At 43.9% G+C, this 25,239-nt stretch overlaps 1 protein-coding gene across 1 annotated transcript in view; it reads right to left on the reverse strand.

Moving 5' to 3' along the window:
- Positions 1-14,947: 14,947 nt before the first annotated feature.
- TAF13 (TATA-box binding protein associated factor 13) overlaps positions 14,948-25,239 on the reverse strand; it is a 34,852-nt gene continuing 24,560 nt past the window's right edge. Inside the window, exons 2-4 of the mRNA XM_085621027.1 lie at positions 24,147-24,225; positions 17,491-17,588; positions 14,948-15,657 (exon numbers count right to left, since the gene is read on the reverse strand). Coding sequence (XP_085477153.1) covers positions 15,487-15,657; positions 17,491-17,588; positions 24,147-24,225 — 348 coding nt within the window. The 3' untranslated portion in view covers positions 14,948-15,486. The remainder of the gene's footprint in view (positions 15,658-17,490; positions 17,589-24,146; positions 24,226-25,239) is intronic.

Raw genomic sequence — 25,239 nt, forward strand, 5'->3', positions numbered from 1 at the left:
TATGTAGCCTGCACTCAGTGGTCATCTAGGCTCCCTTCTCGTCTGTGCCTCGGCTCGCCTGGAATCACCCTTCTCCGAGTCACTGGGACCTCTTCCTTATCGGCTACTCTCTCCTCTCTGGCTATTCTGTTAGGAAAGCATCTGTCTCTCGGTTCTTCTCCGCCTTCAAATTGGCGTCTGTCTCCCCTGGAATAAGTAGTAGCTTTACTGCTAACGGCTAGATGCCGCCTACGGACTGAACATGTAACTGCCTCAGACTTTCACTAATATAGAGGTGCATTTCCTCATGGAAAATTCCGGCCCGTAACCTGCCGCCCGCCAAATTCTTGTACCTCCCCGTACCAAGGACACGTTCCCAGCCGGCCGGCCTGATGTAGTGTCTTCGGCATGAAGAAAAATACAATCCTTCGATAAGGGCCGGCCTGAACCGGTTCTCTCCAAGCGAATAACACCTCATAACTAAAACATTACTTTTGACCTAGAATCATCCCAAGCTGCCGGAGCAGAAAGAAAGATGGAGTCTCTCCCGTTTGAGGCCTACCAGGCCTGAATTCAGCACAGCTCCATGAAATACCCTCACTACAGGACAGGTTATCCCTAATACTAGCGAATCTATCCCCTAGGCTATGTGTGCAAGCCCTGATCTATGGGGAAGAGCACAGAATCATGTCGAAGTGCCTAGTAAATAGGCTCCATTCACTACTCTAACCCTTAGGCTTGAATGGTAAGAGACTGAAGTCACATTCAATCACTTGTTAACACAAGAGGGCCGGGAAAATCGAGCAGAACAGAGGGTTATCCTGGAACCAACTGGGGCAAAGTGTCAACCAGATTGGAGCTGGTTATCATCCACCTTATCGAGCAATATCCTGAATTTTTCCTAGCACCAGCAACTTAGCCCTAGAAAGAAAACATCACTTAAAGATATTATCATGAGATGTTGCTGGACTTTCCAGATTACTTAAATCGTCCCTCGCAAGCTCGCTCATAATGAATGCTGACTTACTCTGCTTTCAAGAAACCTGGTCAACAAACTATACTGCATTCCCTGGCTTACAAGAAATAAATGAAGCCGAGAAAAAAACAAATATTTTGGGAGGCCGTCTGGCGATCTCTCAATATATCTCAACATCGGCCTAGACTAGAAAGTTAAAAAAAATCACAGCACAGGGTGCAATGATACAATTGAATCAATCTGGATCTAAATATAAATGACCAGCGGGCAAGGATTCTACGGCTCAATTTTTACTTCAATCGCTTTGGCCCGGGCGAGTGGATAGGCTGACCCAATGATGTGCAACATTAGATGCTGTGCTTTGTGATCACACCAACTATGGAATCATAATCTACGGGGACTTCAACCTACGCCATATGGGAGTAATCCTGACAGACCATGCGATAGTGAGTTCTCCCACTAATTTGCTCCTTAGCTTGCTTAACAATCATGGCCTCAAGTCCATCCAGCACGCACTTGAAAATACACCAGCGATGTTAAAATTCCATAAAAACATTTAAGGGAATAAGCACTCTTGCTTACGTGTTTACCTCAGATCAAATCCTTGAGCACTTGGAGAACTTTGAAATTCTTCCCTCACAAGAGAGTGACCACCTCCCTACTCCGCACTGTGTTGAAATTACGCACAGCTAAGCGTGAATGACAAAAGACAGTGGTTACCCCAAAAGGCAAAGAAAATCAACAACTAATTCGGTAAATAAAATGAGGTCCAGCCTCTCTGCAAAAATTCAAAGTTTGGCAATCCTCCAGAGGCCCTTTTCTTAAGACTTGGTAAATACTTGCTGGACAATTGGGAGACATCTATCTCACCTTAGACCCTGTGTCATCCCCACAAATGTCACTTATTAAACCCTCAAATAGTGCCACTTACTAAACCCTCACAAAAAAAGTGCTCAGTAATGGAAAGTAAGCAGACTATCCGCAAGCTTCAGAAATTAAGCCAAAAAGCAGTAAACAAAATAGAGCTACAGTCAAAGTTGCGTGGCCTAACTAAAACATAAGCGATTGGTCTGGTCTGCAAAACATAAACAAATGGACAAAGTGTGTCTACACGTATATTTACTAATGAGCAAACGGAGTCAGGCTGACATATGGAGATATATCAAAAATAAAATAAGTCAGGAGAGCTCAAGAATGAATGTGATTGATTAATCATGCATGCAATATCTTAGCGTCGGCGTTATCGAACTCTCTGCCCCTTATGATATCTTTGCCAGAAGTAGAGTTAGCCATACTCCAGAGCACAGTTGGTAAAGCGCTCGGGCCATACGGGTCTCAAATCGATCTTGATTACACAGGGAGACGCTGCACGCGGACGCGTACTCTTGATGAAGTAAGGTCTTTTCTCTCCTAAGTTTACCTCCCATTTTTCTACGCTGATTAGCTGAATTGCTCTGCTAATGCAGAAAGTAATTCATTTACAACAAAATGACTTAAAATTAATTTTCTCCTCCTAGTGTCTGAGTACAGAGTCCTTCCTCCCCTGGGATCCCTATGATGTTGGTTGGGAGAAAAAAAAGTAATGTATGTAATAGGTCTTGTCTGTTTATCCTTCTAAATGAATTACCCTTAGTGCTACTTTAAATATTAATTATTCTGAGTTTCTAGATGTGGTGACAACTATTTTAAGGCAAACACATGGTTTTCACCTAAATATTTATAGCCTATTTAATAATCTCACTACGGGGGAGCTCCAAAAAAGTATGAGCTCTCACTGATGCTTAATCCGTCCCCCACTTTTTTCTCTTTTCAGTTACAACCATAAAAAGGAAAAGGTCCTATGAGTATGGTCTGCATGGTTACGTGCATGTTTTTTTACTTTTTAATTGCACAGAAAATTAGCAATCGCAAACAGCAGGGTAAAACGAGGTCCTTAGAAAATCCTACTGACCCTTCACTGGCTATATAAAGGCAGAAACATGTCTACCTATCGGATGCCTAGGAACACATTCCTAAAAGCATCAAATTGATCTTTTTTAACCTTCTGTGACGAGGGGTCTGCCCATGACCCACAGAGAGGGGACGATTCAGACTTGTTCCCCCCTCATGTTTCCCCTCTCCTCTATTTCCAGTCTGCTGCTGTCAGATTCCGCAACGTGCACTGTGCCTTTAACGATCTGGAGCATCAAACTCCTGGACCGCCACATGTGACCTGGTCAAATGCACCTATCAGCGACTGGAGGCGTTCGGAGGAGGAAGTGAAAGGAACCGGCATCAACACAACGAGTGCGTCTCCGGAGCCGTGACCTCTCACCTGAAGCTGCAGAAGGAGTAACGTAGAACCTAGATGTCCCGGTGCAGAATTCCTCCAGCGGAAAGAGGGAGCCAAACCCAATTCGGCACTGCGACCACGCCAGCCATGTTCCTGGAGGAGCGTGGCTTCAAGAGGTACGTGATCGTGTCTCTTCATTTTGGCTTAAGGGCAGGGTAGGCGGGACGGTACCTGGCAGCAAGAAACCAAAGTAAAGAAACGCGCTGACACTCAATCCGACTAGTCTGGATTGAAAAGCACGCTGTGTGATTTACTGGTGGCGGTACTCTCACGTCCCCCACTCCCTTCCCTTTACGAAGTGTTTCCTTCAAAGAGCTCCACTTACAAACGTGTCAAGCCCACCCATTTAGGGTCTGAGTGCAATGATGAAGCATGCCACAGGTGGTACCTGTGGGTGAGGAATATATATATATATATATTTATTTATATATTCAGCTCCACACTGTCGGTCGGTAATCGTACCAAATCACAGAAGACAGCACTCACGGGGGAGAGTTCCAACGGTACATTTATTTCAGGAACTCAGGGCGTACAACAGACGCGTTTCGGCAGGTCGCCTTTCTCGATGTTTAACACGAAACGCCGGTAACGCCATTGCCTTATATTCATAATTTGCGCTAACAAATTATAATCAACACAGTGAAAGGACTAATCCGGCAGATCCCCACAATCGGGGTACTAATATTCCGCCATCTTTGAATATTCAAAGTAGTATCGTATCACCGTAAATCAATGTATGTTACGAAGTGCATAGATTTAGACAGTTCGTAAAACAGCACAATTGAGCCCTGAATGGGCATAACCTCATACATAAAAGTAAAGCGCAAACAAAATACCCATCCCAGGATATAGTGCAATGGGCAGCGGCTTCTAAATGTCGTCATAAACGCAAAATACAAATAAGTACAGTATTCCTAATAATTCAATGGATGAAATCATAACTCCAAACACAGAAGACAGTCACAAATATCAAAATGTGCATACACATAATTCATTCATTAATCTCCCAAATGTACAGCTAATTCTTCACTGCTATTTAAGCCTAGTGGGTTCTTGCTCTGTAGATCAATAATATAGCGCGACTCAAGACGTCTAAGTCTTTGAATCCTGTCACCCCCTCTTGGATTAATGGGTACATGATCCAAACAATAGTATGTCAATGAGTCTCGATCACGTTTGTGACATAGATTGAAATGTCGAGCAACCGGGTAGGACTCATCCATGTTAGTAATGGCCCGCATATGCTCAAGGATCCTAATCTTGGCAGGGTGTATAGTACTACCAATATACCGGAGTCCGCAGGGACAGGTCAAACAGTATACGGTGTATGGAGTAGTGCATGTGAGGAATTTGGTGATTTTCTTCGGTGCCCTAAGGCCTGGGACATTGTAAGACAAGACCCTTTTGCTTTTCTTGCAAGCCTTGCATCTCCCACAGGGATAAAAACCATTGAGTGCCCCAAAAGGTGATTTTAAATCCACAGTGTTATGATAACTGTGTACCAAGGTGTCCCTAAGGGATCTAGCCTTCTTAAATGTGATCAGAGGGTTTGAAGGTAAATCACTACCTATGATGGTGTCAGAAAGGAGAGTCGACCAATTCTTTTTCAAGATACGTTTAAGATGACCCGCATCCTTAGAGAATGTGGTGATCATCCTAAATTTTACTTTATTCTCCTCTTCCCTCGGCTTACTAGGATCACTTAAGAGGTCACTCCTGTTCATGCCTTGGACCTTATTAAGAGCTTTGGTTAGTGCCTCCTCACTGTAGCCCCTTTGTCTAAAGCGGCCAATGCTTTCTTTTGCTGAAAGTTCAAAGTCAAGATCTCTGGTGTTATTCCTCCTTATGCGTAAAAGTTCTCCATAAGGGATACTGTCAATCAATTTTTTTGGGATGGCTGCTTGAAGAGTGTAAAATAGCATTCCCAGCAGTGGGTTTACGATACAATTTAGTGTGCAATTTACCCTCTGCTATAAATACACTGAGGTCTAAATAGTGGACTGATTCTGTACTAACCTCCCCTGTAAATTTTAGATTTACATTATTGGCATTCAGGACTTGTATGTATTCGGATGCCAAGTCAGGGGAGCCCTTAAAAATGACAAAAAGGTCATCGATATACCGATACCATACCACTACTCTGTCCGTCCAAATGCTGTTGGGTTTGGCCCAGGCTACCTGCTCCTCCCACCAGCCTACGAAAAGGAAGTTGGCCATTTGTATTTTCATTTTTTTAGTAGCCACTATGCCACCAGGGATTTTTTTTATTTTTTGGATGTTGCGTAGTGGCCTCTTGGGCAAGGGTTGCTCCCCTTTATTGGGGTGAATATTTTGGCTGTTTCTGCCCCACCCTTCGGGGTAGATCGGCCTTATGTTTTAGGCCCATGCCACTAGACACCAGGGATTTGTTTATTTGATCAATATCAGCGATGTGGGGAAGGGACACTCCTCTTTGGAGAGCAATTATGTTGGCCATTTCTGCCTCCCTTGAGGACAGATCAGCCTTATGTTTTAAGGCCCATCTGCCCCCAAGGGGTGCAGAAGCCACTAGACATCAGGGTATTTTTCAATGTTGTTGTTGGGGAGCGGCCCCTGGGCGAGGGCCGCTTCCCATTTAGGGGTTGATTATTTTGGCTGTGTCTGCCCCCTATCAGCCTTATGCTTTTAGTCCCACCTGCCCCCAGCTTGGCTGGTGGATTGTGTGTGGACTGGGGCATTATTTGCATATGTGATTGTAATGTTTTATTTCTCCTTTTTATTATAGTGAAAAGCTTTTGATTCCTGTTTGTGGTTTCGGCAGTGGTTGATCTGCAGTTTGCATAGTTGCATGTGTTTGATATGAAAACCATTTTTGCTGTGTTTACTCCAAATGAGTATTATTGTCAAAAAGAATGATTTTTTTGTAAGTGATGTCATAATAGCAGCATATTTAGCTCATGTTTCGAGTGTGAAATTCTTTTTCGATTTGTGCACGATGTGTATTGTGTTGTCTTATGTGTAATTTTCTTTTCTTTTTTTGTGGGTATGGTTGGTCCTTGCTGTGTGCAGAGTAGCTGGTGGTGAGTCTCGCTGTTTCTCAAAAGTGAGTTGTATCGTTTTGGAGAAAATAGGGCCTTTGTCATGAAGCCACATTTTGTTCATTACCTATTTTATAAAGTGTTTGTTGCTGTTGTTGACTTATGATTAAGGATTATGGCTAGCCGCAGGATTACTGATCAGAAGTTGGTTGGTATGCTTTTTTAATCTTCCTCTGGCCATGATTATGAGACTGACATAGCATCAGAGGCATAGGAGGAAGTGCATGATTCTGGCAGTGTGTTTTCTGCCCACGAGAAATTATCCGATGATGAAGCTACTCTCAGTGCGGATGAAGTGCCTGTTTAGTTTTATTTATTGATAAAGTTTTATATTGCGCGAACTTGACCCAAGAGGGTATCAGAGCGCTTTACATTTAAGATCGTTACGTTAAAAGTTACATCAGATACAGGAGCATAGTAAGGTACAGTACACATAAACAATGTTTCAAGAATTCGTAGGAGGGAGGGGAAGAAGGAGTAATAGCGGGGAGACTAGGAGGAACTGTGCCCATTGTCCAGCTGGGTAGGTGACGGTCGAGGGGGAAACCAGGGCCAATCTCCTTATTAGTTGTCTAGCAACTTCACCGGGCATCAGTCATGTTGCTCAGGTCTCAACGTTCAGTAAAAGAGGTAAAAGAAGGAGGTGAGGGTGGGGGGGGGGAAAAGAGTAAAAAACAAGCCAGAGAAGGAGCTGGGGCTTCCATATAGGCCGATAGGAGATGTGATCAAGGTCTGTTAGGAGTCCGGTGGTAGGGAAAACTGTGGCAGCCATCTTGGGGTCAGGGAGGGAGCTATGGTCCGAAAGAATTCCAGACGTCCTCTTAAGGTCCTGGAAGGGTTGAGTAAGTAAATGTTCAGCAAGGGCGAAAAAGTCATCATTGTCGTCCATGTTGGGGTCAGGCATCCTTGGCCCCTTTTTCCATATTGAGAGTGTGCAGAGTGCGACAGGGCTTTACAGGGAGGGAAGGGTCGGACTCTGGACACATCTCCCATTACCGCGGGCAGCTCGGTGGAAGCCGCCATTTTGCCTTGCACAGGGGGGAGGCGAGGGGACCTCTCACCTCGAACTTCGGCAACATTAGAGATGCAGAGTATTGTGTCTCTGTTTGTGTTTCCTGCAGCCCACCCGTCAATGGTGTAGCGATCGCCGATATTGTGGCTCAGCACGGTGTCTCAATAAAGATATATATGTTGCGGCAGCGCCATTTTCTTTCGCGGTATACTCGCCGCCGTGTGTAACCAATGTGGGTCATAAAATGAGGCAGGACCAGGTTGCTGGATGTCCGTAGGCACTGAAGAGTGCTGCATTCACCCGTTCATCGAGCACGCACAGTAGGGGAGCCGATGGCCGATCAGTGTTGATAGAGATCATTGCTCGTTCAGAGCGCGGAGGTAGACACCATCTTGGTTTGCAGGGTGAGCTCAGATCTCCTTGGCTGCAAAGTCGGATTTAAACATTTACAGGCTCATCACTCAGTTCATTTTGGTGTCGGTCGATAACGCCGGTGTTCAGATGCCTTTTCCATAGAAATGGCATAATTGAAGCTGCCGGATGCGGTCTTAATTGCCGGATTTTCATTCCGGACCAGCAGAGCTGCACTAGCTAGCGGCCATCTCGCTGCGCGCGACCGGATGTTTTAGAGGAGGACACTGATGTGTCGATGGTGCATCAAGAGGCATCTCGATTGCAGCCTGGGGCTGCAAGGCTTCCCATCTGGGTTGATCAAAACATGGTGCAGCTAGTGTTGCCTGCCTTTAGTGGAGATGCAGGGTGTAGAGAGAATTGTAAAATTATTTTGCCTATACAGTGTTTTCAGTTGTTTATGGATGATGTATTTTTGACTGAGATTATTGAGCAGACAAATTTGTATGCTGAACAGTATTTGAGGGACACAGTGGCAGACTTAGACCCCGCTCTTGACCTATCCAGTGGACTCCCACAAATCTGGATGAGATGAAGAAGTTTTTGGGTTTCACTTTTTTGGTGGGCTTCATAAGGAAGGAAGCCATCCCTGTCTTCATATTGCTCTACCAGTCACTTGATGGCAACGCCCATATTTCTTGCAATTGCGAGCCGTGCTCAGTATTTAATTTTGCTTCGGATGCTGCATTTTGTTGATAATGCTTCGGCATTGTCACAAGATTACCCTGATTGTGACAGTCTTTTTAAGATTCAGCTTGTCATTGATCACTTTGTAGATCGATTTTCAGAGATCTATGCTCCAGGGAAAGAAATGGCTGTTGGTGAGTCTTTGGTCCTGTTCAAGGGCCATTTGGTTTTTAGGCAAGAGGGCACGTTATGGAATTAAGATGTATATGCAGGACAAGATTGGTCTATAATTTCCGGGTGTACACTGGTAGGGATTCCACTATTGACCTCCCCTCCCCCCTGGTTGTCCATCCACTTTTGGAGTTTGAGAAAATTGTGTGGTAAATTGGTAGAGCACTTTTTAACAAAGGTCACCATTTGTACCTAGATAACTTCTACACTTCTGTGCAATTGTTTGAAGCAAAACCAAAGAGATGGACCCAGGATACTTGCTTCCAGTCCAGGGAAGACATGGCTTGGCAGTTCGGGCTGGACTGTTCCCATGAGGCACAGGGTCAGACTGATTTGCATATGGCCATGTCTGAACTGGGGTGGTGGAGTGAGCTAAAGAACGATGATGGATTAAACACAGATCAGTTGACTGGGGGTGAGTGTTTGATTTGCTCAAACGCTCCGTCCATCATCCCCTTTGGTATTGCTGTGCAATTGTTTGAGGAATTGTTCAAAGTGGACACTGTTGCTTGTGGCACAATCCGTTCTAACCGTAAAGGTTACCCAAAAGAACTTGTTTGCAAAAAGCTTGAGAGGAGATAGTGCAGTGCCTTGCATAGCGATGAACTGCTGGCTGTAAAAATTGTGGACAGGAGGGATGTCTACATGCAGACTACCATTCATGATAAAAGTACTTCACCTGTGACTGCTTGAGGTCAGGTTGCTGAAGTGCGCAAACCTGTGTGCATTGTAGACAACAATAAGCACATGGGTGGTGTAGAGTTGCTCGGAGGCTGGAAGCTTACACTGCTGTTCATAAGGCTTACATTTGGAAAAAGAAGTTGGCCATCCATCTCTGTAACTTTTAATACTTTTATTGTGTTCAAGGAGTGTTCTCCAGCGTCAAGGATGACTTTTGTTCAGTTTCAGGAATCTTATAGGCAGCCTTGTTGTAGTGGAACAGGCAAGTGTTCCTAGAGTTGGATTGGTGGAGGATGTGGCTAGATTAAAAGATCGCCACTTTCCTGATTTAATTTCTCTCACGCCCCAAAAAAACAATACCTCCAAGAGATGTAGAGTCTGTTTGCAAAGAGGTATTTGGAAGGAGAGTCATATGCACTGTACTGATAGCCCATCTAATCCTGTGGGGTGTGTGCCCACATTTCACATTGTATCACACACTCCAGAGTTTTGGGGAGCAACCATGAGTGTAACAGTAAACTGCCTGATCTGATATGTTTTATATTTTTTGTTCTATTTCACGGTTGGCATTAGTGAATGTATTTAGTTACAGCGTTTGTAGTTATAGTTTTGTATCCATTTCCAAGTGGTTTGGGTTTGCTTGTTAAGTTAAATAAAATGTAATGGCGGTGTGCATGGACTGGCGCTTGGCTGGCTGTGTGCGCGGACTGGGGCTTGGCTGGCTGTGTGCGCGGACTGGGGCTTGGCTGGCTGTGTGCGTGGACTGGTGTTTAGTTGGCTGTGTGCGTGGACTGGTGTTTAGCTGGCTGTGTGTGTGGACTGTGGCTTGGCTGGTGGTGTGAGTGGACTGGGCTTCGCAGGGGATTCTGCGTAGGAAATAGTTGGGGGATTGAGCAAGCCACAACTTCCTGGACTCCCCCAGGTGTCTAGCTTTCAGAAATGTCTGGTTGTGGGAGGTTTTCTTAGATGACTGCTGAGCCCGTGACTAAAAACGCATGTGCCCCCCTTCCAAAACCAGGTTGTTTTGTGATAGGTAATTTTGATGTCTCCACAATACGTTTTGGGTCCTTGCCTGTCGTGGGTACTTTGCCCACCCATACAAGTGAGGTACCATTTTTATCGGAAGACGTGGGGAAACGATGGGTGGTAGGAAAAAATATATATTTTTTTTTTTGGGGTAATTAGAGGTTTGCAGGGGATTCTGGGTGGAAAAACATTGGGTGACCCACGCAAGCCATGCCTCCCTGGACTCCTCTGGGTGTCTAGTTTTCAGATATGTCTGGGTTTGGTAGATTTCTCTAGATGGCCCCCGAGCACGGGGCCAAAAACCCAGGTGACTCCCTTGCAAAACCTGGTCGTTTTGTGATGGATAATTTTGATGTCTCCACAATATGTTTTGGGCCCTTGCCCGTCGTGGGTACTTGGCCCACCCATACAAGTGAGGTACCATTTGTAATCGGGAGACTTGGGATAATGCTGGGTGGGTGGAAGTTTGTGGCTCCCCGCAGATTCCAGAACTTTCCATCACAGAAATGTGAAGAATTCTTTTTTTTTTTTAACATAGCTTGATGTTTGTAAGGGATTTTGGGTAACAGATCCTGGTGAGAGCTACACAAGTCACTCCATCCTGGATTCCCCTGGGTTTCTAGTTTTTAAAAATGTACAAGTTTGCTAGGTTTCCAAGTGTACCAGCTGAGCTAGGGTCCAAAAACCACAGCAAGGCACATTGGGGAAATAGAGTTCAGGTTTCACTGGAAAATGTGAAGTGTCCATGTTGCGTTTTGGGCAGTTTCCTGTCGTAGTCCGTAGGCCTAACCACACAAGTACCATTTTTATAGGGAGACTTAGGAGAACACAGAATTGTAGAACAAGTGTTATTACCAATTGACTTTCTATACATTTCTGCCTTGCAAATGTAAGGCAGTGTGTAAAGAAAGATCTCATTTTGAAAAATGTCCTAACTCACACGCTAGAATGGGTACCCACAATTTTGGAGATGTTCAAATAACTACTGCTCCTGAAATCTTATATTTTGCTCCCATTTTGAAAATATATAGGTTTCCTGGATTCCTATTTTTCACTCTTCATATTTTACCAAATGAATTGCTGTATACCCGGTACACAATGAAAAACCATTGCAAGGCGCAGCTCAGTTATTACTCTGGCTACCTCGGGTTCTTTTTATAATAATAATAATATCGAGTTTGTAGAGCGCACAGTAACGCCATCACGGCGTGTCCCCGCGCTAACACTAACCAAGAACTCAGCATACAGACCGACCGGATTAAGATGAGTAAAGATGAGTTTTGAGCAGGGACCTAAACCGCGTTTCGTTGCTCTCCAGTCTCATTGCACAGGGGAGTTTATTCCACTGTTGGGCTGCTTGGAGTGCAAATGAGCGTCCGCCCATTCTAGCCTTCTTAGTTCTAGGCACTTTCAGCAGTCCGGCGCCCTCTGATCGAAGGGACCTGGTAGGTTCATATCTGCTGATTAAGTCTCTGAGATATGTCGGTGATCTGTCCCAGACGATGCGGTGACAGAAGAGGAGACACTTGTAGCGCACCCGTTTCTTTACAGGTAACCAATGAAGCGCATCCAGTGCTTTTTTTGAGTTGGCTCTCCTGGGTCTTCTTAGCACCAGTCTGGCAGCGGAGTTTTGTATGACTTGTAGGCGACCTATGCTGCCTTCGGTAGCCCCTAGGAACAAGACGTTACCATAGTCTAAACGCGAGGTTACTAGTGCCTGCGTTAGCGTTCTTCTGGCCGATAGAGGGAGGAGGTCTAACGTTTTGTTTAGAGTCTTTAGCACTCCAAAACATTTGCCTACAAGACGCCTAATGTGGCCATCATAAGAGAGAGCAGGGTTCATCCAGATCCCTAGATTCTTTGCCTCCTGACAAGGTATGGGGGTAGGACCCAGACAAGTAGGCCACCATTCATCCGACCAGTCTTCCCTTTTTCCCCCTACCACCAACACCTCCGTTTTAGAGCCATTGAGTTTTAAACAGTGGGCGTCCATCCATTCAGCTAGGGCCTGCATACATGCTTTGAAATTGTGGGGGGTGTTGGAGGTGTTTTGTGATAGGGAGATGAGCAGTTGGGTGTCGTCAGCTACAAGCTACAAGTCCAATATTTCACCACAACCAGAAGGGACTAGCGGACCGAACAGTAGATTGCTTTAAAAAAAGTGCCACGCTTAGAAGAAGTTACAGGTAAAACATTTGCACATTAGCGCCTTGATGCCCTTGGGCTAAGTTAGCGCTCTAAACATTTTATATTCATTCATTCACAAAGGGCTTGTTTTTTAACGCAATTTCAATATGGTTTATTTTAACTGCTAGTTTCCTAAGGAAAACCTTGAAAGGTCTACACAAATGACCCCTTGCTGAATTCAGAATTGTGTCTACTTTTTAGAAATGTATAGCTTTTCAGGATCCATTATTGGTTTCACATCCATTTCTACCACTACCTGGAAGGAGTTTAAAAGCACAATAAAATAGAAAAAATATGCTATGTCCCAGTACAATGCCAAAACTATGAGAAAATGTTGGTTTTCTGACAAAGGTCTGCCTGTTTCTGAGAGCTGGTGATTTTAGCACCACAAACCATTTGTTGATATCATTTTCAGGGAAAAAAACAGATGCTTTCTTCTGCTGCAATTTCCCCCCAAAAACAACATTCGGATGTATTTTGGCTAATTTCTTGGTTCCTTTCAGGGGAATCCACAAACCCTGGGTACCTTTAGAATCCTCAGGATGTTGGAAGAAAAGGACGCAAATTTGACGTGGATACCTTATGTGAACCAAAAGTTACAGGGGCCTAAGCGTGAACTACCCCAAGTAGCCAAAAAAGGCTTAGCACGGGAGGGGGTGGAGGGAGGCCTAGCAGCGAAGAGGTTAATTCAAAGTTTGATGGCCCAGCAGCGAAGAGGTTAATTCAAAGTTTGATGGCTCAGTTTTGTGGTATCTTTAAAAAGTATTCTTCTTTTTGTTTGTGATGTTCCTGGAAGAAGGAGTGCGGCTTGACTGTATCTTTACAAGGTCACTTCTTCTGGTATAGCGGAGGTTGCATCTATATTTTTTTTAAGTGCCTTTGTTTTCTCTTCTGTACAAAATACAGGATTATTCATTAGTAGGATTAAAAGTCTTTTCTCACGTGATGTGTATTTCTGTTTTAACATTTGCTATTGTGATGCAACGTGTTCCACACCACATTGACAGTATGATTTCTCTGTATGAAAACAGAAAACACTATATTTGGGGTCTGAGCTACAGTCTTTCCCTAGTCTTGCCGGAGGCAGGTTTCATACCAGATTCACTACCGATTTATATCTGGAACAATTTTAGCGCCTTTTTTTTTTCTTCTTTAGAGACAGTCCTTATGACTTTGTATTAGAATATTTGACTAAAGGTGGATACTGACTTGAATTGATCATTTGCCTTTTTACCTTCTGTAAGGTTTCTTTAATCTCTCAATCAACCATCATGGTTTGTACTTTTTAATCTTTCCAGTGTGGTGTTTAAGTGAGTGGATTTTTCCTATGTGGATTTTTCCTGTTATTAAATGCCTACGGCCCTCCTCCGATGCGACTCGCACGGCGCATGCTGTAAGCCTCAGTTTCACCTGTTTGATGTAAAGCGTCCTTACACCTGGTCTTGGATGTGCCATTTAAACACAGTCCACCTGTGTACCTTGTGCTGCACCTTTACCACCAGAGTTAGAAGTGGGAACGCTGCAGTCCGCTCTGCCAGTCTCCTATTCCTCCCACCCCCTTCTAGCTGGGCTCTGCCTCGAAGCGCTCCAGGCGCGCTGCATCTGTCGCTGTCTTCTCTGAAGGCCCCCTTCACCCGACTTTATAAAAATCTAACTCCCGCCAGGAAAATGGATTTACTTTTGAGCCTTGTGGTAAAGATCAAGTGTAGTATCCCTGGAGTATGGAAAGCAGAAATGCGTGCACGCACTGGTAAGTACAATTAACTCATCAGAGCTACAGGTGGGTGTTGGATATCATCTTCTGTACCCCCTCCATGTAACCACCTACCAACCTAGTGCTCCATTTATCCGGGCTTTCAGCCACTGGCATAAACAAGGTGTAGGGCTGTGCTCTTGGGTGCACATGCATAGGCATGGCTGTGCTGCACATGAGCTTTAGGGGCATGAGTTAGGTCTCGGCGGACGGGTTACTCCGTCACAACGGTGCCGCATATCTCTGCCGAAATATAAACCTCATTATATTCTATCGGATTTATACTTAACCTTGTTATGGAGTAACCCGTCCGCCGAAATCTAAATCAGGCCTTTAGTGTTTTAAGAAAATAGACCTGTGCTGTGCAAAAGAGATGTCATGCCCAGCTTCAAAGGGAGACATAAGAGCATGGGGGTTACGGACCACCAGTGTCACTGCAACACCTTCAGTTAATATTATTGACACACTGATACCTGGTGAGTAGGACCAAGTGGATGAAAATGTCCCAGAGGAGCCCTTATTTATAGTGTGAAGAACAACAATCATTCACATCCTAGTTTCTATGTCAGCAGCATCGGAAAAAATCATATTTTGAGGAAAAATGTCCCTTTGAGATGCTTTTGTGCATTTTACAACAAATGTGATTTTCTCTCACTTTAAGAAAGGGGGTAACTTTAATTTGCTATTCATCAAAAAAGAAACATGACAAACATTTCCAGAGATTATACATATGATGTATACTTCAAACTTTGGCATAAACACAATTGTTTAGCACATTATCAAGTACAGAGTGTGAGCATGTACACTGTTTGTAAAAATCTCTCTGCAAGTAAGTGAAGAAACAATTTGCACTTAAAAACAGATCCTCAACTATTTAGAGAGATTAGGACGCACAGAGGTATGTCGGTAGGTCTGTCTGATAATGATATAAAGGACAGGGGAATATTTTTCAAAAAAATATAAGAACCAATACATAAAAAACCTCTTCTAATATTTATACTCAGACATGATTTCTTGAAATGTGTTGTCAGAATGAGAGTAAACAGAAGTACAAGGCATCTGCCGGTACCCTGGCAATGGAGGGCTATCTTTATAGATCCTCCCCATTAATGGTTTTAAAACTACTGTGTCCTTTGCAAGGTCCAACAAGCACATCGTGGCCACCCAGCAGGATGATGTGCAGTTGAGTGGTGATCAGGAGCCATAGTTTGCCTCGTCGAAAGCTTTCCTGGCCCTTTTGAGTTCCTCGTTCATCGTCAAGAGATCTTTAACTCTGGCAAACTTGCGCGGGTCCTTTCGGATCAGGAACACAATGTCCTCCACCTGCACTCGACCCTGTCGCCCAATCGACATCGCCTTGTGGGTCTAATAATTAGAAACAAAAACACGCACAAGAAAGGTAAATGTGTGGGAGTTTGACTTGAGATTTATACGCGTTTCTATACCTGGTGTGACATCATCCAATGAAAGAGTTTGACTTGAGATTTATACGCGTTCCTATACCTGGTGTGACATCATCCAATGAAAGAGTTTGACTTGAGATTTATACGCGTTTCTATACCTGGTGTGACATCATCCAATGAAAGAGTTTGACTTGAGATTTATACGCGTTTCTATACCTGGTGTGACATCATCCAATGAAAGAGTTTGACTTGAGATTTATACGCGTTTCTATACCTGGTGTGACATCATCCAATGAAAGAGTTTGACTTGAGATTTATACGCGTTTCTATACCTGGTGTGACATCATCCAATGAAAGAGTTTGACTTGAGATTTATACGCGTTTCTATACCTGGTGTGACATCATCCAATGAAAGGAGTGCCTTTGGGAGAGGATGTGGAGGTTGGCCGGTGTTGGAGGAGCTAGGGAATCAGCGAGTTACTAAGTGGGCTGCATCAAGCTTCCCCTTTCCAAGATTTATCAGTGCCGAGGTTGTCCCTCTTTGTGCAAAGTGTGTTCCACCTTAAGCAGAACTCTTTGCATTGTAGGGATGTAGATCATCATTGATTTCAGCAGCGTAGGGCTGCTGGAGCACTTTTAAATGTGATGCAAAGCAAACCTTGGAAATGCACTCTTGAAATGTAGCTTTAAGGATTGGTAGTCACTTGGTCATCGGCTAGGAAAATGCACACTGAAAATGAGTTCAAACTACGATCTAAGTGCGTAGTTACCTTCAGTCTAGAAGCGATTAGTTTAAATGTACAAATGCTTTGCAAATTTGTCCCATGATGAGCAGTACTGAAATGTAGCTACTGCCTGCTGAATGGAACCATCTTCTTGCATTATGCCATTAGGAGATGGCATGCTAAGCCCCCAAACTGTTTCTAACCAGAACTAAAGATGTTATTGCATATTCCTTTATATTCAATCTGTATAGCATGTCTATTTTGAACATATATGAATATTAGCAGATATATTTCATGCACATTTACTGTTCTGTGCTCCAACTCTTGAGGAGGCCAGACTCTCAACCAATAATAAAAACGTAAATAAGGTAGCTGCAGGTGGTATGTTACTCGTTTTGACACCTTGGACAAGGGAAGACAGGTTTCCAATGTATAAAGCAAGCCATGTTCTTCAAAGCCAGGCCTAACAGGGCAACTGACCTGCTGGTCAAAAACAATTTTACGTCCGGAGTGCCTGTGTGTGCGAGTGGCTCTTGCAAACATTCGGGCAGCAATTAAGTACTGCTACAGTATTTACTGAGAAGCTAGCATGCCACCTGACAGCAATCAAAGTTACCTGTGGCAGAAGGAGAAGTGCTGATTTCAAGTGCCTATTGAGAGAACTAAAGCTTTTGTCCAATCCATCACAGAATAAACAAAGGGCACCCTGTAATGAGTGCACGAAAACCAAGGTGGACTGCTTGTGATCTCAGAGGGTGTAATCTTAGCATTTTTTCCAACATAAACACGAAGAATTAAACGCAAAGAGCTCCTGAATTGTGCATTTAGGAAATATGGCCTTTGTATTCCAATTAAAGTTAACAGGCATCATTTTGAGAGCACCAGATGTCCTCTTCCTAGAGGAGGTTTGACCTGGAAAACAGCAAATGATCTGAATCCCATGTCAACTGGCGAGAGGATGGCATGCTCAGTGCTGGCTCTACACAAACACAATCATGGGATCAGAGAGAACACACACAAAGGAAAAAGATCAGACACTTGGCATTGCCAGAAGTGCTGATCCTACTCACCATTTCAGTGATGAACTCGATCACCAGATCCTCTAGGATATCCACAGACTCCGTGTAGGGGTTCTGGTCGTCCCCAAATCCATACATCATGCAGCGCACTAACAGAAGAGCGATAAGGGATGTAAATAATGAAGCAACTTTTACATCACTGAATACTGAAATCACAACGTCGCTGTTCACCAGACACACCACACATACTACCCTTCAGCAAAACACAGGAAGACAGACTTCAAACATGCATTCGACACTGTCCAAAATGTACAATTGAAAGGCACTTGCTATGATCGGTTATCGTCCACACGTTTGCAGCTACGGGGCAATGGCAAAGGCCCCAGTGGAGCGGATTTGTATACCAATCACTCATCCTAGCATGCAGGTGCAAGTTCCAGAGTTGTAAGGTTAGATTATCAGACACCAATTAGTTAAATGTTCTTTTTGCACTTAAGGTGGGCATAGCAAAAAAAAGAAGCCATTAACGTCCACAACAAATTATTTAAAAATACACTTAAAGACTGCAACAAATTGGAAAATGCAGGTCTTTTAATAAGTTCTAGTATAGAATTACATTTCTGAAAAGCAATTTAAAAAGTAATTTCTTATGGGCAGAATCCAAATGGTTGATTTAAGATGTTTATGAACACCAACATACTATGCTTTATTAATAATAAAAAGCTTTATTGTTTGGTTAATTAGAACCATAACAATGGTGTATATAAACATGAATAAATCGTGTCATACACCGTTTACGTTATAGGTACTCATCAGGTAAGTTCATTTAATTAATCAGTTCCTAGTAAGTCGCAGAGAACCCTCCTAAAGTTTGATAAATAATGATTTATTTTTTCCGTTTATAATAAAATTCATCATTATTGCGCCCGTTTATGGATCTTGATGTATTTTAGGAGTTTACAGTTCAACTGGGGGTCTGACGGGTCTAGGCCTTGTAGAATAGCATCCCTGCATTTCCTTATTCCTTTGGTTATAAAATCTTTTTTTAAATAATTCAACACATGCTGTGTGTAAAAAGGTGAATATACAAATTAGGTGAATAAAATCCTCTTTTTTGCTGCTGCAGAGTCTGCATGCTGTTGATCCATTTTGCTACCATCTTGGTTGGTCCGCTGTTGGCGGTTGACGAAGTGGCATCAATTGTTTCTTTAGGTGTGCTGGGAAAGTAAGACTTGGGTAGGGTGCCGGTTTTAAGTTCTTATAGTTTTTAATCACCATCCAGGCATGTGATTTGTGGCCTAAAGTGTTTGTATCCAACAATAGGGAGTGGAATGTTGCACCTTTCCAAGGTGAAAGCAAAAGGTAGACACCTCCCAAGATGGCGCCATCTGTACTAAGTCAGACGCTTGTCCCTCTTCTTTGTCTACAGCACTCAGGATGTCTGTGCTCAAGCTTGGCAAGGTGGTGAAACACAGGGAGAGCAGAATCTGGATTGAGGGTATTACCCCCAACAGGAGAGCATGGAACCCTGCACCAATGGCACAGAAAAAGAGGCAGATCCCCTGAAGGACTAAGCACAAGGCTCGTTCCCGAGGATCCTTGATAAAACGAGGCATGAGACAGTGTTCTGCTCCTTCGTATTACAATATGTTTTTTTTTTTTTTTAAATAATCGGTGCGTTACCTGCGGCTTATTTATTACCTTATCCTTTCCTGGGCTGAATCTGCATACCCTTACTTACTAGTCTCTAGTTTACAGACAGTGTGCTTTGTTGTTTCCTTGCACAACACACTTAACTGTCTAGTGGCCCTATGTGAGTAGGGTGACCTTCAGCCAGCCCTGATTTTTCACTCAACAGCACTAAGCAACTTGTGACTTAAATGCACATATTTTGTAATTTGACATTTTGAACAAAAAGTACCAGCGTGCTGAACGCAGTTGGCTAATGAATCAGGACTGACCGAGGTGGAGGCACTCGACAGACATACTCTCTCCGCTCAGTACTACCCCCTGCAAACCCGCCCTCGCTCACAGTCCAGCCTCCTTAGTCCACTGGAGTCCCAGAAGTCTGCCCTGTCATTCTCTCGATAGCAGATAGTTTGCTTATGTCACACCACATCTTTTCTGCTGTAGCAGTCTCTGGGCTGTTGACTCAGGATCTAAATGGTCTTTTCTGCAAGGTTGAACACTCTCAGACACGAGGACTTCTGAGCTCTAAGCTGCCTCTGGACAGCACTGGATGTCTGATGTGCGAGGCCCTTCATCACTATATCTTCCTCTCCTTCGAGTGTGCACATGATACTTTTCAAATGAAATGTTCGACAGTTTACTCTACCAATCCTTTCGGGGTTTCGATATGGATTCATTTGGGAAGATGTAGATGGCCTGAACCAGGCGCGCAACACCCATTGGACTCACAGGGCTTCAGCCCCCCCCCCCCCCCCCGTCGTGTGTGGCAGCCCGGGATGAGACACCTTCCCGGGCAAAAAAGCAGCCGCACCCGAGCACTTCACAGGTCTTAAAAAGACCATTTGCATGTTAATGAGGCCTCGCTGTTTCACCCCTTCTAAGAGCCCCTGCAGCTCCACTCTGCCTATTGCTTAAAGTTCAGCCCCCACGAAATTTTTGCTCACCCCCCCCCCCCCCCCCCCCCCCCGAAACTTGGCTCTAGTTGCGCCTCTGGCGTGAACGTGACCCGAAGTTATTGGAGTGCTTTACACAAGTACCAGTTACATTACATAAAGACACCTTCAATTTTTGGTAGGCAAAACCACATTATAACAGCCTTTACTGATGTAATATTTCCTTAAATTTTATTTTAAATACAGGATACTTTGTTTGCTTACTCTATTAATGTATGTGTTTATTGGTATATTTTTTGTTCAGTTCGGCTCAGGGCGTCAGCAGCTGGAGTTCACCTGCAGGCTAGTGTTAGAACGTGCGCTTCCGCCCTTCGTTACTGCCACTGCGACTTCCTAAAAGTCACAGGGATGGAATGACCTCCCCCACGGTGGGAGCTCATCTCTTCTTGAGAGTTTGCTGCCAGTGTCCAGCCATGATGGGGGCCTAAACCCCTCACTCGGTTTGCTGGCAATGTTTTATCTTTCGCTCTTTCATCATCCAGGAGATCTGCATTTCTCACCCTTTGATGCCCTGTCGACCTGGCGAAGGCACCCACAGCGTCCCTACAAACCCCAACAGCCCCACTCTGGGGCGACTGCTTCACATGGAGTCGCTGTATATTTACCTTGCCTCAGTTCCTCCGGCCTCACTGGCTAAATGTTGTTCATATTAGGCTTTCTCTTGCATCCAGAAAGCTCTCCCCCCCCCTTTTTATTTTAATATAAAGTTTTATACAGTGTGAACTAGAAGGCATTGGAGCGCTTTACACAGGCACCAGTTACATTACAGAAGGACACAGTTATTTTTTTGGGTAGTCACTGGGAGATTAAATGTTTACTACTCTCCTTTGGGACTGCCCCCACTTTGTGCCCCCATTTGGATTCTAGGCACTGGTGTAATGGCTCTGAACTGCCGTGAGCCCTGCTAATCAGGACTCAGTGCATGTGTTCTGACCCTTAAAATAGTGTATGTTTAATTGGCTTGTGCCCAAGTGGCATAGCCCAACTTACTTTTAAATCCCTAATATACGGTACCAGCAGTGCCGAAGGCCTGTAAGTTGAAGTGTTCCTTGTGGACTGCAGCACTAGCTGTGCCACCACAAGCATGACAAGGTAAAACATGGCTCCCAGTCTGCCACTGCAGGCTGGAAGAGCAGTTTAAAGCTGCTAAGTCGACGTAAGTAATGGGAAAGCCTAACTTTTTTTTCTGCAAGTCACCTCAAAGGTAGACCTCTCGTGCCCTTAGGCAGGTTGCTGTGTGTTAGAAAGTGGAACATGAACTTTAATATGTTCCAACAGTATAAACTCTGAGTTATTGGTTTTAGTGTAGAAAGGCTAGTAGCCCAGTTGGCAAGAACAGAATAACAGGCTGACATTTCAGACCGGCTAACTTCTGAATGGGACTACTAGAGTTGGTCCTGTAAGGTATCAATAGAATCCACGCACCAAATTCGATTACATGGTGAAATCAAATTTAATGTCACTGGTGGGCAAAGTGCAACTTTAGAAGTTGCCACTTTAGTTGACCAAGACTTCAAGTGGCAGTTTACAGCTGTGCACCGGGTCCGCCCTCCAGACAGCTTTCTGCCTCCTGAGACGTGCAAACAACTCCCAGAAAAGACGTATAGCAACCTGTACGGGAGAGAGGTCTTACCTCTCCCTGGGAAGCAGCCAATCGTGTGTTGGCCCATAAGGCGGTCTAGATGAAGCTGCCTTTGAAGAGCAAATGGGGAACACTTGGTACAGGGGCTGCCCTATTTTTAATGCAAACAGGCTGGCGTACTGGTGGAGAGGGGAAACCCATTGCCAAACCAGTTTTCCAGGTGCATGGTGCCCCCTTGGTAGCTACACCTCTGGGTTAGGCTAGGGAGGTCTGGACGTTAAGAGAGGGGTTCTGCCATGTTGGACGTGGGCAGAAGGATGCATTCAGGGATAGCCAGATGCCACAACATCAGGAGGTAGGGAATATGGTAGCCCACTGGCCACCACACGCATCACACCCAGAGGGCATTTTCAGAGCATAAAAGGGGTATCTCTGGAACTCAGATCTTGATGGACTGGAGAAGAGAACTGAAAAAGGACTGCCCTGCTGCACCAAGGAACCAGCAGAGAGGCATGAAATGTACCTGCTGAACCTGGTGGATAACAAAGGAGGCGGTATGTGCCTGCTGTGTTCTGCTCGTGGAGAAGTCGTTTCCAGAGCCCAGCCGAATCAAGAGACTCCAGGGGTCATTTGCCTGATCTCCTGTTCACAGCACATGGGCCACAACAGCTGAAAAAGCTTGCTGGGGCGAGTTGGTAGCCCACATCTTTAAGTTGCTGTTTCTTGACGCTCCAAGTTGCACAGAGTCAGCTGGACCCAGAAGAGGTGTCAAGAGTGCAGCTTGGTTGCCCAGAAGACTCTGAAGTTATCTTACCAGAAAGGATTCCCCTGTCACCGCGATACAGGGCGACTGGACTTCTACCAGGACAAGAGGACTTCAAAGGGCGTCGACCCCAGTAGCCAACCAGGACCGGCTCACAAAGTTCGTGGACCGAAGCGTAGCTGCAGGAAGACCCCAGTTGACAGCATCACATCCATAGCATCCTCAAGCATCTTCACTATCCTGTATACCTTGCATCAGGACCACTTCCATAGGAACCCATAGCAAAGGGATGTACCTGGAAGTACCTGACGACTGCTTCTTCTAATGAGGTAATTTTCTGAGGAGCTTGCTCGTCCACCTGACAGAGTTGGTTGCCTAAAGTAACTGAAATCAATGTATTGGTATTTCCCCAAGTTTGTCTTGAAAAAGTTGCCAAGGGTCAAATTAGTTGAATTTGCCAATGCTTGTTCGCCGTCAAGTGAAAAAGTGCATAATTGCTATACCTTGTAATTGCTGTATCTCCAGAACCCTCCGGTGGATCTTTTTTGTTATGGTGTCTAAAAATACATGCAAGTACAGCCAATTTTTATAAATTGGTGTCAGAGTTCTTGGATTGTTTTGGTACTGTTTAAATCCTTTGTGTAAGCCTAACTGCTCAGAGCCACAGCTATCCAGAGTTGAGCTTAAGGTTTGACAAACGAAACCTACTGGTCCTGAAGGGGTTGGTAAGTAAGTGTATTACACTGTAAGGTTGCACAAGCACACCATACGATACACCCTATTTTTTCACAACAGCTAAAGCCTTCGAGGCAAGTTATCAAGTATCGTAAATAACCTTTTAAAGTCCCTAATTCAGAGTATTAGGCTTTCAGGAAACTAGCAGGCAAAAATAGCTCCCAAGGACCATTTAAAATTTGTATGAGAATTATTAGATCCTGAAACTTGTAACCACTTGTTTACACCATCAAAAAACGTTTGCGATTAACTATCTTTTTTTTTATTACAAAGATCAATGTAATATATTCTCATTTTAATCTGGAAAAGGATATTATTATTAATTATAGTCCAGCAAATAATGAGATATAGAAGAGTGACTGTTTTAAGCTGTCGCTGCTCAAATTTATAAATGCAACGAAAAAGAAATGTGTATGGTCCGTTAGTAAATCAATAAAATCTGGCGCTCCTTTAGATACATATTTGATTAAAATGTTTATGATCATAGATTACATTGTTCCCATGCTGACTTTCTTTGAGAACACAATTTAATCTTGTTGTTACACAATGTTGGGAAAAAAAGGAATTAGTATTTCTTTACTGGAAAATATGTCACTTGACACATTGTTTCTAAACAACTACATTGTGGCCATTGATGGTCAAAGTAAGAGAAAAGATGGGTAGCAGAGCGCGTTATAAAGCTGTGAACAGAATACGATATTGATTAGAGCAGACTTGCCAGGTACATTAATGCTCCACTCTAGCACAGTCAGGGTAGGACTTGACCAGGATTACAAAGCGGAAAATGCAGTCAAAAATCAGGAGCCGTTGTATATCCCTGCCAGAGCTAAAGTGACTGACAATCCAGTTAAACATGAACTCCTAACACAATGTGACATGGGAGGTTGCAAATATCACACTCTTGAAAGGTCAGAAAGCCATTAAGCCAGAGGAAGCAGGCAAGAAACCAAAAGAAAATGTAGTGGTCATGGCCACTAAAACATACATTCTTTGGAGAAGAGTCTCTTCCTTCGCCCCTGGCCGCCATCGGAGCCTCCGCCTGTGTCTTCGTTGTCGTCATCGAACTAATACAATGCAGAGAAGAAAATTGAGATTAAATATTTAACTGAGATGATCTGCACATAAAACAGGAACATACAAGTGAAAGTATGTCATATGGGAGGTTCTTGAAAGTGCCCATTACATTTTTTCCCAATTACGAGTGCACAGTGCCTGAAAAGTAGTGCCCTGGTTTCTAAATTTTCACTGCAAACATAGGTCTTCAACCTTTTGAAAGCAGCATTTTTACTTTTATGCTTACATTGCATATGCTGGGAAAAGGAAAAAAAAATGTAAAATAGTCTCTTTAAAATATCTAGTGCTCAATTTTTCAATCAAATGCGTATTACCCATTAAAATTAATAGGAAACATGAGTTTTTTGATAATATAACTTTCAGTGCTCTAAATTATGTGGACTATATAGATTTTCTTTATTCCGTGACACATTAAAAAAAAAAACACAAGCATAAGTAATGCATCGGTTACGCCCGTTATTAATAAAAAGTGCTACACAATGGGTAATTAGCAAGAACACGCAAGCGGTGATCACTTTATACTACAACAGAGCGTTGATGCATTTAATTAAAGAAAAGCCTAATGTGCTTTCATGAGCAGTGAGGGCCTGCTTATAGATGAGGGGGCTCTGTCAGCCGACTCCCTCCCTCTGTAGAGACCCAACAAAAGGTTTTATCTGAATAACAAAGTCTTGCTGGCACATAATACCCACACACATACTGTGCAATCCTAGACATTAGGATGGATATGGAAACATGTTGGGTGCTTGCAGAGTGTTCACAATTTAACAGGCAGCAACTATCTGTCCTGTATTTTAAACTATCTAACTTATGTCTCTACAATGACAGGCTGATCGCGTGTTTATTGCAAATGAGCAGGAAGTGCTATTTGGATCTGAGGAACATGCGGACATTTCTACAAAAGATGCCTTCTGTACACTGACTATTCCAGGCAAATGCAACCAGGCAGCCTGCTTAACAAGAGGTTTATTCATGTAAACTCAATCCTTAAAATAACAGAGGGA

Source organism: Triturus cristatus, chromosome 8 (assembly GCF_964204655.1).
Source record: "Triturus cristatus chromosome 8, aTriCri1.1, whole genome shotgun sequence".
NCBI classification, from domain to species: Eukaryota; Metazoa; Chordata; class Amphibia; order Caudata; family Salamandridae; genus Triturus; species Triturus cristatus.